This window comes from Heteronotia binoei, chromosome 4 (assembly GCF_032191835.1).
Source record: "Heteronotia binoei isolate CCM8104 ecotype False Entrance Well chromosome 4, APGP_CSIRO_Hbin_v1, whole genome shotgun sequence".
In the NCBI taxonomy this organism is placed as follows: Eukaryota; Metazoa; Chordata; class Lepidosauria; order Squamata; family Gekkonidae; genus Heteronotia; species Heteronotia binoei.
The window spans coordinates 57,768,428-57,782,956 of NC_083226.1; the positions used below are offsets into that span (position 1 = coordinate 57,768,428).

Sequence of the window (14,529 nt, forward strand, 5' to 3'; positions counted from 1 at the left end):
GAGCTCGATCCTGGCGGAAGTTGGGTTCAGGTGGCTGGCTCAAGATTGACTCAGCCTTCCATCCTTCTGAGGTCAGTAAAATGAGTACCCAGCCTGCTGGGGGTAAAGTGTAGATGACTGGGGAATACAGTGGCAAACCACCCAGAAAAAAGGCCAAGAAAATATCATTACGTGATGTCACCCTATGATTCAGTAACAATGCGGCACTTTCACATGGGACTACTTTTCCTTTAAACTGGAATAACTTTGCATAAGTTTGCACTGTCAGAATTGTATTTTACTGAGGCTGCAAGAGGTTTTGGGTTTTGTTTTTGGTTTTTTGCTAGCTTCATGAAATGAGAGTCACAATTGAGTAAATAGAAATGGCCGCAGACAGAATTTGAGTCAATCTTTCTCTGAAGTTGATTGTTAAGCAACTTCAAATATGGACTTCAAAGAGAGTCATTGTCCATATTAATTTATACAGTGAACCAATTTAGATTATTTATAATTGTCGTTAATCAGGATGTTCTGATTATATGTAATCTATGTTAATCAATAGAAATATGCATGACTCCAGTAGTATTGTTTGACCATCTTGGTGTGAACTGTTTTGCATTTCCATTTAAGAAAATCTTAGTGCCCATGAGCACCATTATGCTCGCTGACACTTTTCCCAGTGCCCACCAAGTGTCTTTAGAAAGTGGGCAGAGCCAGATTGGCTTTTGCCCAACAAGATATTTGATTGTCTGTACAGATTTTTTAAAACATTGCTTTGGCAACAACTGCCACCACAGCGCAAGCATCTTCATTCTGTGACAGAAGGCAAGCTACAGCAGCCATTTTGGTGGCTTGCTCCACCTGCTGTGGCAACCATTATGTGGCTGCGCTAACCATGTTGTGTCACAATTCCAAAGCCTCAAAAAGGTTGAGGACTCCCGGTACATGGTATATAGTCATAAGAAATAATACTGAAGTGGTTTTTAGTAAATGTGAAGCAAGAGGAAACATTTGTTGATACTGTATCCTCCTGCTTCAGTACCTGGACAGCCATTGAACTTCAAAGCAGAACCCGAATCTGAAACAAGCATATTACTTTCTTGGACCCCTCCACGGTCTGACACAATCTCCAATTATGATCTCGTTTACAAAGATGGAGAACATGGAGAAGAGGTAAATCAACTATTGTCTCTTCTTTGAAATACTTCATTTTTTATTTTTTTTCAAGTTATATTTGCATGTCTTGCACTGGTGAATTGTTCAAACATTATGTTGAATCATGATTTTGCACTATGTAAATAAAAGCTGTACTTATATGCTCCCTTTCCCACACTGTGCTTATTTGCTTCTTCTCTTTTTGCATAGTCAGTTGATACCTACCATCATATGTTGTAGAGTGTATTGATGCCTACCAGTATATATTACAGAGTATACATTGTAGAGCTGAAAAAAGAACATAGGAGGGCATCCAAGATGATCAGGGAGTTGGATCACCTTGCCTATTAGGAAAGACTGAAGAGTCTGGGACCGATTTCTCACTAGGCTTGTTCTGGTCTTTTCCCCTTGGCACTTCTGTTCAATTTTGTGCAAGCTTCTGAGGGGCTGTGCCTTGCCCCGCTTCAGAGCAAGATCCTCTGAAAACCAGTTCTTCTTGCCGCAGGAAAGAGGCGAGGCAAGTCACAGCCCCGCAGCAGCTTGCACAAATTTGAACAGAAGCACCAGGGGAGCAAGGGCTCCAAGACCAGAACAAGCCTAGTGAGAAATCAGTCTGGAACGTGATAAAGGTTTATAAAATTATGCATGGGACGAAGAGAGTTGACAAAGAGAAATTTTTCTCGCACTCACAAAATACTAGAACTCAAGGCCATCCAATGAAGCTGGTGAGCAGTAGGTTCAGGATGGACAAAAGGAAATACTGCTTTACACAGAGAGTAATTAAAATGTAGGATTTGCTGACAGGGGATATAGTGATGACCACAGGAATAAATAGCTTTAAAGGAGGTTAGATAGATTCATAGTGGATAACTCAGCACCAGGCTGCTTGGAAAAAACAACTACAAAAATGAACCAAATGAACCAGTTCAAAATGAACTACAAACCCGCCCAGTTCATGCTCAAACCGTGATTCAGTTTTTGGTTCATGCCCATCCCTAGTAGCAACTCTAAGGAAGCTGCCAAAGTTGTTTCATTATTGATATTGAGTAGTGAATGCCAGAAAAATTGGATTCTAAGATGTTATTGGTTTGATGGAGTTTTTCCATGGCTTTCAGTGAAATTATTTATAGTGCATGTGATGTTTTGATCATCCTAAACATGTATGAACTTGTTTAAACCTGTCAGGGTTTGTACAAGAAATTACAAGAATACAAGGACAACCACAGTAACATAAGCAACTATCAGCAATCTAAACTGTGATTAAAGACACAAATACTTATTACTGAGTTATATATTTCTTTGTATTTTTGCAATAAAGGCTTAATATTTTCACCAAAATTATATTGATTTATAAGGTTGGTTTTAACTCCTAAATTGAATCTCAAGTATAACATTTGAAATTCAGTTTAAGAGTTAAAGTTCAAGAACCCCCATCCCCAAAATATTTTGGTGATTCTCCATCCCAAGAATATACATTTCTGACACAAAGATTTCCACATAATGAGCCTTCTTCTTGTTGTATATAGCTTGCATGCAGTGTGGGTCTTTCATTACTACCACACCATTTTCAGTGGTTTCCATGTGGTGGCTGTAATGTTTGAATTAGTCCCCTTTTATAAGAAGTTTTATGATTGACTTTAGGTATTCTTTTCAAGAAAACATCCTGTTATCTGAATATTAATTACTTTCCCCCTACATTTTTCTTGCTTAACATTTAGCAGAGAATTTCTATTGAACCAGCAACATCTTACCACTTGCAAGGCCTGAAACCAAATAGTTTGTATTACTTCCGTCTCTCTGCGCGCTCCCCGCAGGGCCTTGGTGCTTCAACTGCAGAAATTTCAGCCAGAACAATGCAGTCAAGTAGGTGTCTCTCCTTGATTACTTTATTTCTGTTCCTTATACTTGTTGATAAGCAACTGAAAGCCTTTTTTTTTACAGTTGCAATCTGATGAGAATCTGAATGGAATGTTTAGACAGGAACGTAAAAGACTGCAGGCATTATATTTACATTTTCTTAGAAGAGTTACATGATGCCCACTCATGAAACAGAATATTTTGGGCAGTATAAGAGCAATGGATCTCTTATCCTTTCTAAGTCAAAAGATCAAAAGAAAATGTGTGCTTTAAGGTCCCATAAAGAGATATGACATAAAAGAAAATAGATTGTGGGCAATCCTAAAACACTGGGTAGGGACTTAGAGAAAAAGATAGAAAGGGATAACATTACATTAAAATCAATAAAGCTTCATATACAAAGGCCGTAGTATTAAGAATTCAGTTTCCCAATCATACATGATATATGATTAGTTTGAGTAAGTTCACTGAAGGCCATTTGAAGTTGTATTAAAGTTTCTGCCTTAATGAACTATAACTTAATGAACTTAAAACGGTGGTTTTAAGATATTACACATGTCTATTGACATACATAACAATAGGCAAACATTTTGGTTCTTTTTTTCTGATGCTTAACTGAAGTGTATTATAAAATTTAGTTAAAACACATTTTGGGGGGAGGGGTTGACTAAGCATCCTTTTATTTTTAAATAGCTGTTTTGTGTATTATGAGGGGTGGGTAGCTGTTTATGTAACGTTATAAAATCGCTGGTAGACTTTAATTCTTTGCTAGACAAGGTACTCCAAGAGGAGCTAAAATATAAAAGAGAGCCTGGATCTAGGGTAAGTACAAGTTACAGTCAGAATCATCAGCCCTGTCACTTTTTCCATGGTAGGTAAATCTTTGCCTAAGAATAACATCATTTCTTTATTGATTCTGCATGCTTTATAATGTTAAACACTTAAATAAAATCTTTTGATTTAAATCTTAATTGTATTTGGGTAGGCTCCATTGTGAAAAGGAAAAAAAACACAAGCTGCTACACCAAGAAGTTTTACTAGGAAGATAGTACCATTGACCTCAGTGGGATTTACTTCTAAGAATAGCTACTTAGGGCTGCTGGAGAATTTATTTTGGGGAAAGTGGGCTGGAATTTTGGATATATGGACATTCAGAATGGCTGTGATTTTTTTCCCAACAGTTTGTGCAAGGTAATATTTTTATAAGGAGAAGGTAACAGCATAGACTGACTAAGGTGTCTGTCATGCTAAAATAGTGGCTTTTTTGAGAGGGGAAGATTTTTTTTTTAAAAAAAGAACAATATACCAGTGAACATAAAAATAGGAGCTTAGATGTATAGATGCATCACGGTATCAAATTTGTGGTTTTTAGTTCAAGAAGAATTGTTAATCACAGGTAGGTAACAGTATATTGAGGCTCATTTTCATATATTTTCCCCTACATCCCTTTTCACTTTTTAGTTAATTCATGTTCAGTTGGTTCACTTTAATAAGCCAAGGCTCATAAGATTATCTGAAGTTTTTGCTTTTAAGTTTGTGATTTTTATTTTTCCTTGGGTCGCCCTTTATTATTTATTTATCTGTTTCCTTCTGTTCATTTCTTTTCTTCAACCACTTCTGTCCTTTCACTTAAATCCTCCTTTAACCCACTACTGAAATTAGAGCCATCAGCTCCTCCTCAAGACATTAGTTGCAACAGCCCCAGCTCCACTAGCATTTTGGTAAGTTGGCAGCCTCCTCCTGTGGAAAAACAGAATGGAATTATCACTTCCTACTCCATCAAGTACACTGGAATTGATGGGGAAGATGACAAGGCCTATGACATTTTGGGAATTGCTCCAGACACCACACAGTACCTTTTGGAACAGTTGGAAAAATGGACTGAATATCGGATTTCTGTGACAGCCCACACTGATGTCGGACCTGGCCCAGAGAGTGAATCTGTATTGATTCGGACAGATGAAGATGGTATGTTGCCTCCAACCCATCAGTTTGACTCTGACCTTCTCTCTCTCAATCTGCTTTGTATGATTTAATTCCCCTTTACCCCAGATTTTCTGCAATATTTTAAATTCAAATGCATATATCTGCATTTGTTTTGTTTTTGTTTTTTTAAATCTTTGAAATCAAAATATCTTTTTGTGAGGGGAAAACACTTGAAAAGTGCTGCTACTCATGGCCCTTTCCCTCTCTTCTTAAAAAATACAAACGTTTGGAGTTTTCTCCCATTTTTCTTACTTTTAAAAAATCTTCCATTTTAACTCTTTCTTCATCGTTTATGTTTATCTCTTTTGGAAAACTGATGCTCCTTGGTTTTAAAAGTATTTTGGATGTTGAATGTCTTTCATGTCTGAACATAGAAGATGGTAGACCAGATTCCATCATCTTTTTCCCTCTTTAAAAAAAAAAAAAGAAAACTACCAGCATTTTACAAGTCTTTTTGGTTTTTTTTTTTATTATTTTGATTACTAAAATACTTCTTTGTACTTTAATGCTTTGAGTCTCAAAGCATCTTCCTTGGCTTTTGTACATTTTTACATGTTTTTTCTATTTCTCTAATACTCTTTTTCTTCCATTTTTGCATCAGTCATGGTTTTTGATCTTTTCACTGAAATGTAGAGCAGATTTGTTGAGTGTTTTCATTTGTATTCTTCAAGGAAAGCTTAGTGGGTCTGCCCTTTAAAAGGAAAGAAAAGACTCTGGTTAGTTGGAACAAGTGCCTGTAATTCTTCTTTTATCCACTGATGTGTTCCAGTTCCTAGTGGTCCTCCTCGCAAAGTCGAGGTAGAGGCTGTCAACTCCACATCTGTTAAAGTGTCATGGCGTTCCCCAGTGCCCAATAAACAGCATGGTCAAATTCGAGGATACCAGGTGCATTATGTGAAGATGGAAAATGGCGAGCCTAGGGGCCAACCCATGCTGAAGGATATCATGTTGGCTGATGCACAGGTATCTATCCATATTCTCTCTATATATAGATAACAAAGAAAATAGTATACTGGTAGCACCTGTTTTATCTTTTTTTTATGCAATAAAACCCCCAACCCTGCAATGTGTTCCTTATTACAATAGTTTATCACCAATAGATACAGTTGCCATCCTTCCAGGAACAGTGAACAATCTCCAGGCTCCAGACTACCTGGGCCTTTTCAGTCATTCAGGATAACAGGCAGGGAGCAACATGTGATGTGAAGTCATTTCCAGCTTGTACCCAGAAATGACATTACAGTGCTCTAGGAATTCACATATTTCTAAATAATAACAATAATGCAACAAACATAAATATGAACAAATTTACAAAGCATCAAATTTACAGAGCATCACTTCCAGTTGCAAATCAAAATGTCTCTCCTCTGCGCTCCCCAGGCTCCCACTGCTTGACACCATTCATGTAGCAACCATACATATATTGTCCTGAATGTTGTTGTACCTCGCAGTTGGACCAAAACTTTTCTGAATCTGCCTGAATTATGTGGTGCAACAGTGGAGTGAAAAAAAATGTATCTAGCATTCAGTAGACTACATCTGAAATAGATACATGTTACTGAACTGATGACTCGCATTGTCTGGTCCAGTCAGCTTTTGGATGGAACTCTCTTGTTCTTCCTCATTAGGTGATACTTGGTGCTGCAACAGACAGTGCCTAAAAGGTAGCCTTCCCTTCTGTTCCTCACTATCCTTACAGATGGGAGGAGAAGAGGACGACAAAAGCAGCTGCTGAAAGTAGCCTTGGTTTTTGAAAGCAGCCTCGTATCTGCTATGGCTATTTATTTATTTATTTATTTTAGGTCATTTATAGTCCGCCCTATCCCAAGGAGGGCTCAGGGCAGATAACAACATGGCTCTGCAGAGATTGTATTCTTGGTTAAGAGACAAAGCCTGTGTGTTTGAAAAGTTCTTCATTGTTTACCCTGACTGATCTCCAAGGCAGCACTTGTCCTGTCCTCCTCTCCTCCCCAGTGGGAGAGGGGCTCTGCTATCCTTAGAAGCTGGGCTGCACTTTCAGAAGATAGTCCTTCTCCAGTTGTGGCTGGGGAGGGAGGAAGATATAAGAAGGGCAGAAGGCATACCAAAAAATGGAGGAGGGTTAAATGTGAGGCCTTTATATCTAGCCTTCCTTGACCCCAAGAAAAGGCAGCAGCTTGGATGTGGGGAGGGAACCCCCAGCCTTTGCTGCTGCCATTCAGGACCAGGTTTCCCTTGGAGAGGCAAAAAAGACAGGTGAACCCATTTGTGCTGTCACTTTTGGGTCTACTACTCTCCGTGAAAGTTCCAGGAAAGAGATGATAGTAAGGAGATAAAAATGACTTCAGTGAGCCTTGGAACAGTGGTATCTTCTATGCATGTACTGTGCTTGCATTATACCTGTTTTCAGTGGCTTGTGGGATACACATTCATTAGGTCACCCATGTCAGCATATTCCCATGACACAATTAGTTTGGATTCCATGCATTGTTACTATTTTTGAAGCAATTATTCCATTCTGTTTGGGAGAACTGTATCTCTGGGAATTGTTGATCTCTTTGGGTGTAGTTGCCCTGGTTTTCCCCTATATTAGCTGGAATAAGTCCATTGAAATCTATTTGACTGAGTCATAGCTATTATACATAGCAGGTTTACAGCTTTATTTTATGTTAAGAAGTTAAGAGAAATTTAAACATATGGAATGATGGTTTAATAAATAACTGATCAAATAAAATGTGATATTTGATTTTAAAATGTTACAGGCTCTCCTAATGGAATGTGTTACCAGTGTGATACTATTCTCTTACAAATTGTAACAGATGATAGAGAATCTGTGTACTGGAAAAACAGATTTCTTCATTTTAAGGAAAAACATTTGAAAACAAGGAACTTTAATTATATATTTGTGCTGTATGTGTTTTGAAATCTGGGTTTATTGTGCTAATATTGTGTAATATTAGCACAGTAATCGTGCTAATGATGTTGTGAGGGCCATGATGCCTACATAGTCTTCCATTTATCATTATTTCTGTATAACAGTAGACAACCATCACATGATTCTGTTCACGTGCTCTGAACAGAAACATATGGTTGTAAAAACGTAAAGATGTAAAAAAGTTACGATGTAAAAAATAGCAATTGCTTTTTCTGTAAAAGAGTAGTAGTAGTAGTAGTAGTAAAATTATTACTTGGCTATCCCTTTTTCTGATTCATGTGTATGTTCCTATCAATACATGCTCATGCAATCAGAACAAATCATTATTGCTTGCACAAGGTTTGTTGTGTGCTCCTTTTTCACATAAAGGTTTGTTGTGGGGAGTGTTTTGCTAATATTGTGGCTTTGCCCAACAAATAACATGTATTCAGTTAAACAGGGCCAGTGAATTAATTTCAACAAGGTAAAATAGAAATAATGTGAATATGGTGTGGTAACATGTGATTAAACAAAATGTGGCCTTTTGTTACATCTCAACAGCAAACATTAAAGAAGTCATAAAATGTGCTAAGCGATGACAACACAGTTGGCAGGGGGTTCTCTCTATTTTCTTAGCTTTGTGCAGTTGGCTATTTATGAACTACTTTTGCAACAAGTATACACTGGAAATACAATTGGACACTTCAAATGCATTTTTGATTCTTCCCTGAAATCATTCTATTTTTATTTTTATTTTATTTTTTTAAAAAAAGTCAACATGTATCATGCCAGTTTGCTTCATAACATAGGAGCTGGTTTTCCAAATAAAGACTGATTTTGATAAGCACTCCTTACAGAGTTGAACTCTAAAGTTCCTTTTCTGCTCACAGAATCTTTTGCGTGAAAAAGTCTTCCATTTCTAGAAGGGCTCCTGCCATGATCAGTGAATCCCTTTCCATGAAAGGAAAATGTTTCCTTCAATGACAAAAAGGCAGCTTCGGATTCAACTCTTTTTTTTCTTTTTCTTTTTTAATTATATGAAGGCTCAGCCAGGCTATAAGTATTTCCTCATTTTTTCTGTCTTTTTTCCCCCTTCCTGACATTCTTTACTGTCAATCAGTGGGAATATGATGATACTACTGAACATGTGAGTATCAGTTGAATGGCCAAACAGCAAAGTGTGGGTTTTTTTTTTTCCTGTTTTAACGCTTCCTCCCCAATGTTTGGTTGTTTGCACATATGCATGGATTAATACTTGATTTGTCTTTGGCATTTGGATTTTTCTCTCCCCTCAATTTTTTCTCTTTTTCTTTCTCTCTTTTTTTGTTTTTGTATTGGCACCGTGCTGTTTTTTTTAATGTGCTATGCTATGCTATCTGCATATTTGTTTGTTCAGTGGTTGTCACTAACTTTCTCATGGAACACAATCAAATTAATAGTGATTTTTATTTTATTTTTTAAAAGACACATGTATCATGCCAGTTTGCTTCATAACTAACCATCCTTCTGGTCCCAATACATTCATTCATTATTTGCTAAAAAAGAATATTTTATCATTGCTAACATCATTTTTATTTCTATTAACAAGGTATGTATATTTATGAAAATATACATTTGTACTGGCCCATTGCCTATGGTATTTAAACTAAAAATATCATCAGTTGAAATTCACAACCATTATTCAAAGATATTCTTCTTTGTGAGGTTTTAAAGGTTTGTTCATCCTTCCATGTTATCATAAAGCTGTACTTCTCTGCTTAATGTGAGTTATACGTGTTCCAAAGCATGAGTACCTATACTGGCTAAAAGTATAACTGAATAAGAATATGGTAGGCATGTATACCGTTACTGGTCCTGGTAACAGCAGGTTGATCTGAATGTATACAAAACTGAGCATACATCAGAAAGGGGAAAATGGGAATTCTCCATCTGTAGATGCTGTGCTTGAACTATGAATAGAAAAGATACTATAGCTAGGAGCCCCATGGCGCAGAGTGGTAAAGCTGCAGTACTGCAGTTTGAACCCTCTGCTCATGACCTGAGTTCAATCCCGACAGAAGCTGGATTCAGGTAACCGGATCAAGGTTGACTCAGCCTTCCAAGGTCGGTAAAACGAGTACCCAGCTTGCTGGGGGGAAAGTGTAGATGACTGGGGAAGGCAATGGCAAACCACCCTGTAAAAGCCTGCTGTGAAAACATCATGATGTGACATCACCCTAGAGTTGGAAACAACTGGTGCTTGCACAGGAGACTACTTTTACCTTTTTTAAAAAGCTGTAAAACAAATACAGCTTCTTATTTTTGCAATTTTTTTTCTCTTGCAACTAGTTTAAAAATACTTTGTTCCACAAATCCTGCTGTTAAAATCGTTAGAAGTATATGGGTTTTAAAAGTTGGGATAGGGTCCAACCAAAGTTAGAATCCAACCAAAGTTATATTCCACTATATTCCAAAGTTATATTCCACTAATTTTAAAGCGACACTTCAAATGCATTCTTGATTCTTCCCTGAAATTATTCTAATTATTTTCTACTTTTATTAATTTTACATTCTCATTATTCTTGTTAATTGTTGTTAATTTGATTGTGTTATCAAGCAGACAAGTCTTACATTGACATTTTAAAGTTTTATATTGAATGATTATTTTAGAATTTGAATAACAGATTGTAAAGTGACTTTAATTCTTGGAATAATCAGTACTGTAGTGAATGTTTATCATCTTTGTTTTTCATTAATATTAACTGTTAGAGGTTTCTTTTTGGAGCTTTTGAAGCACCCACTAAGTAAAATGTGCCTTTTAACTAGTAAGTGTGCATAAGACTGCAGTCAGTGTACAAATTTAGCAGCTGGGATGCAAAAAAAAAGTGCTTTAGTAGTATAGATATTGGTTTTGTTGCTCTGTCAATAATGATGAGTTGAAACCGAGTTTCTAATTCTCCCTCATATTTGTACTCAACTCACAGCAGCAATAAATCTGAACAGGAAACACATTGTAGGTGATTTTTCTTGAACATTATTAGTATATCTAACGTCAGTCATTCTTTGATAATATTATTAGGGGCATGATGCTCAGAGCTGGATACTTGCTATGCTTATTGCTTTAGTATGTGCAGGACCACTCATTGCGAACCCTCACTCACAAGGCTCATCTTTGGGTACTCCCAAAAGCTTGCGATAGCTGGTAGCACAAAAGAAATTTGCATTGGATGTATCACAATTAACTCTGAAATGACTTTCTCATGATTAAGTAGTGTATGTATTTTAAGACATGTTTGGTTTTCATTCTTTCATTTTAGGAAATGATTATTTCTGGACTACAGCCTGAAACAACATATTCCCTAACTGTGACAGCCTATACAACTAAAGGAGACGGTGCACGCAGCAAGTCGAGACTGGTTTCTACTACAGGTGCAGGTAATATTTGGATTTTCTTTCTTTAAACCAGTTGTGTGTGTTTGAATACTTGCTGAACTGAATTTGAAATTTTTCCTATAGATTGTTAAAATAGATCAATGTAGTGGTAAATTCCAAAATTATTTCAAGTACACAGGAAGGAAGGACCTCCAGAGCTACACCAGGTGTACCTAATAGCTTTGCTATGTCCTGTTTTTAACTCTTTTTCTTGAACTGCAATCCCCCTGTCATAATCAAACTACCTTTGAAACTCCAATTCAGAAACCATTTTACCATGTGATATGTGGCAGGTAACCATTCAAGAACATTAAGCCCCAAACTCCTCTCGACAGTACAGAGTCGGGATGGGCATTAGCCTCATCATGAACCTAAATTATGAAAACCTCTTCATTCATGGTTTGTGAGACAAGGGTCATCAGGGCCAGGGCTAGGCTTTCTGGCACCCTAGGTGAATCACCCACTAGCACCCCCCCATTATTAAAAAATATTGGGAAATTGAAGAGTGCCAAACTTGAAACTTTTCACATTTTTAATTACTGATTTTTAATTTTAATTTTCCCCCCAAAATGTGATGTTATAAAAAAGTGAGAATAAGTGCTTGCCAGCCATGTCAGGAAGGAGGGTGGCAGGATAGGATGAGGTGAGAGGCCAAGTCACACATCGGGGAGAGGGGGGTGGCTTGGCTTTGTTGAGGGCAGCTTGGTGATGGGGGAGGATAAGGTTACAGTGGTCAGGAGCCAGAGTCATGCATCAGGGAGGGGACGCCCAGTGGCACACCCTAGGCCAGGTGGCACCCTAGGTAACTGTCTACTTTGCCTACTCCCACGCACCGGCCCTGAGGGTCATGTGATTGTGCCTGCAATAAGTCACTCACGAACCTTCATGGTTTTTACAGAGGTTCATGAAGTTCATACAGTAGCCGCACTGACACCAATTAATTGTCAGAGCAACGGGTGGTGGAATTCTGCAGCCCTGGAAACACCAATAGTAGCCCACCAAACAAAAGTAGCTGTTGTGGGACCCAGGGGCACAGAAGAAAGGATGAAAGTGCCCAGGTTGGGGGTAAAAGATGAGGGAGAGGCAGAGGAGGGATGCGCACCAGCACCAACAGTGCAGGAGAAAGAGGAGGTAGAGATCCAAGGCTTGGGAGAGAAAGGGGAAGGCAATCTCCTTTTTGCAGAAGTGACAGGAACTTCAAAAAACTGGCCCATGGAGCAATCAGAGGCAGGACGGAAGATGAGGCCAAGCCAAAAAGGGGGACCCCAGGAGGCCCTGAAGTAATGGATCACAGAGTCAGAAGGAAAAGGGAAATGATTTCCTTTTGATAGCAGCAGGAATTCTGTAAACCAACCTTTGTGGTAGTCGGAGGAAAGCTGGCAGATGAGTCTAGGCCAAAAAAGAGGGACCTCAGGAGTTCCAAAAGTTGAAGATTGCAGGGTCAGAAGGAAGGGGGGGGGCAATCTCCCTTTGATGGAAGTGGAGGGAGTTCTGGGAAACTGGCCCATGGCAGAGGCAGAGGGAGGCCAGCAGATGAGGCCAGGCCAAAAAGGGGAATCCCAGGATGCCTGAAAGTCAAGGATCACAGGGTCAGAAGAAAAAAGTGGAATGATTGCCTTTTGGTAGAAGAGGAGAGTCAGCTGGAGACTTGCTACAAGTTTGGCATCTCTAGCTCGCAGGAATTCTGAACCCGTTTGGTAAGCATGATGGTTTGTGGTTCGTGAATCCCCATGAACCACAAACTGTGAAGAACCTCAGTTTTCCCAGTTTGTGCCCACCCCTAGTTCAGAGTATTGTGACTCTCACATTGAAGATCACTAGATCCTTGCCAAATAAAATTACTGATGAAACAATCAGTGGAGAGAAACCTACCAGATTAACAGTGCAATCCAGTGCAAATGGATTGAGATTGGAGTAACTCTGAATAGCACTGTGCTGTAAAATTACTTGTTCCTCTCACCAACATTAAATCCAGCTATTACATCATCCACTGACACTTTATGCTTATCTAACTGAAAATACAGAAGTATGAATGAATGAGGGAAGTGTGTGTCTAAAGCAGCATAATTAACTTTAATTAAAAATGCAATTAAAATATGAGAGCATACAATTTTAAATAAAACAAGCCAACTACATCTTGAACCAGTCAGATTGTGTCCATAGTCAATCATTAAGAGACTGTAGTTTCTGTGATTATATACTTTCTGTGATTATATATTTATTTGTTTGTTTTAAATGTTGTTTCCCCAAAATCCTTTAATCAGAAATTAAAAAATTCAATGCAGCTTGCACAGGAGAGCTGTCCAGTCGGTTGTAAATGATGAATGGATTCTAGACATTATCACAGCCATAATATTTGACTAAATAGTTGTGACTCTGAGCTGGCCTTATTTTAGGCTTCGTATAGTCTTTCAATTTATCATTTCTGCCATAGAGAAAATAATAATAATAATAAAAACAACTGCACACTATTATTATTATTATTATTATTATTATTATTATTATTATTATTATTATTATTATTATTATTCTCCTCTTTCTGTGGGTGGTACTGATCAGAGTTTTAAAAACTAGCCTTAAATATAGGGGCAGCCATCGGCGTAAAAGCAATTTATAGCATAAATAATTTAGTGACAGCTTCCAAAAACCTCCCCTCTTAAAATCTGGAGTTATTATTCTATTTCTGTTAACACTTCTGCCTTTTTATGCTCCATTGGTTTCAGTGATAGTTATAATACAATGAGAAATATTGCCTCAAATATACCTCTATAGGCTTTTACAGCTCTAGCTGGCTTTTCTTATGCAGCACAGGCAGAAAAGTCAGAATTAATCAATGAGATATATTTTCATATATTGAAAAGTATGGTAGAAACTTATAAAATACACAGAGTTGTATTTGCACAATAATGAGGTGCTAAAAGGAATAGTAAGTGAGAAATAGCTATAAGACACAAGAATTCATGTATTTTTAATGGTAATGGCCAGGAATCAACAATTCTTAAAATTTTCATAGAGCAATATTTGCTGTTCTCCTGTCAGCTGGGATCAACTGCTCCATGTTACTCTGCTGAAAGGTAAATTAAATAAAATGTATTCAAACAAGTACTTCCCTCTGACTGCAGGTTTGCAGTACTGTTTTTCACCTTCATAATTTGAAGTACCTAATTGATCCTTAATTTTCTTCTTTTTCACACCCATTGTTCTGGTTGCACAATCCTTTTATTATGTTCTCTTAGTTCTTCTGCATT

The 14,529-nt window shown here is 37.7% G+C and overlaps 1 protein-coding gene across 42 annotated transcripts in view; it reads left to right on the forward strand.

Annotated features, from left to right (window-relative positions):
* The window catches only part of PTPRD (protein tyrosine phosphatase receptor type D), a 1,753,725-nt gene that overhangs the window by 1,504,763 nt on the left and 234,433 nt on the right, over positions 1-14,529 (forward strand). For 15 of the 42 annotated variants that reach the window (XM_060237318.1, XM_060237317.1, XM_060237332.1 and 12 more), the window contains 6 exons: positions 1,019-1,152; positions 2,853-2,997; positions 4,654-4,959; positions 5,747-5,940; positions 8,991-9,017; positions 11,167-11,284. In XM_060237318.1, the coding sequence (XP_060093301.1) occupies positions 1,019-1,152; positions 2,853-2,997; positions 4,654-4,959; positions 5,747-5,940; positions 8,991-9,017; positions 11,167-11,284 (924 nt within the window). The remainder of the gene's footprint in view (positions 1-1,018; positions 1,153-2,852; positions 2,998-4,653; positions 4,960-5,746; positions 5,941-8,990; positions 9,018-11,166; positions 11,285-14,529) is intronic. The other 27 variants (XM_060237348.1, XM_060237349.1, XM_060237350.1 and 24 more) reach the window with 6 other exon arrangements.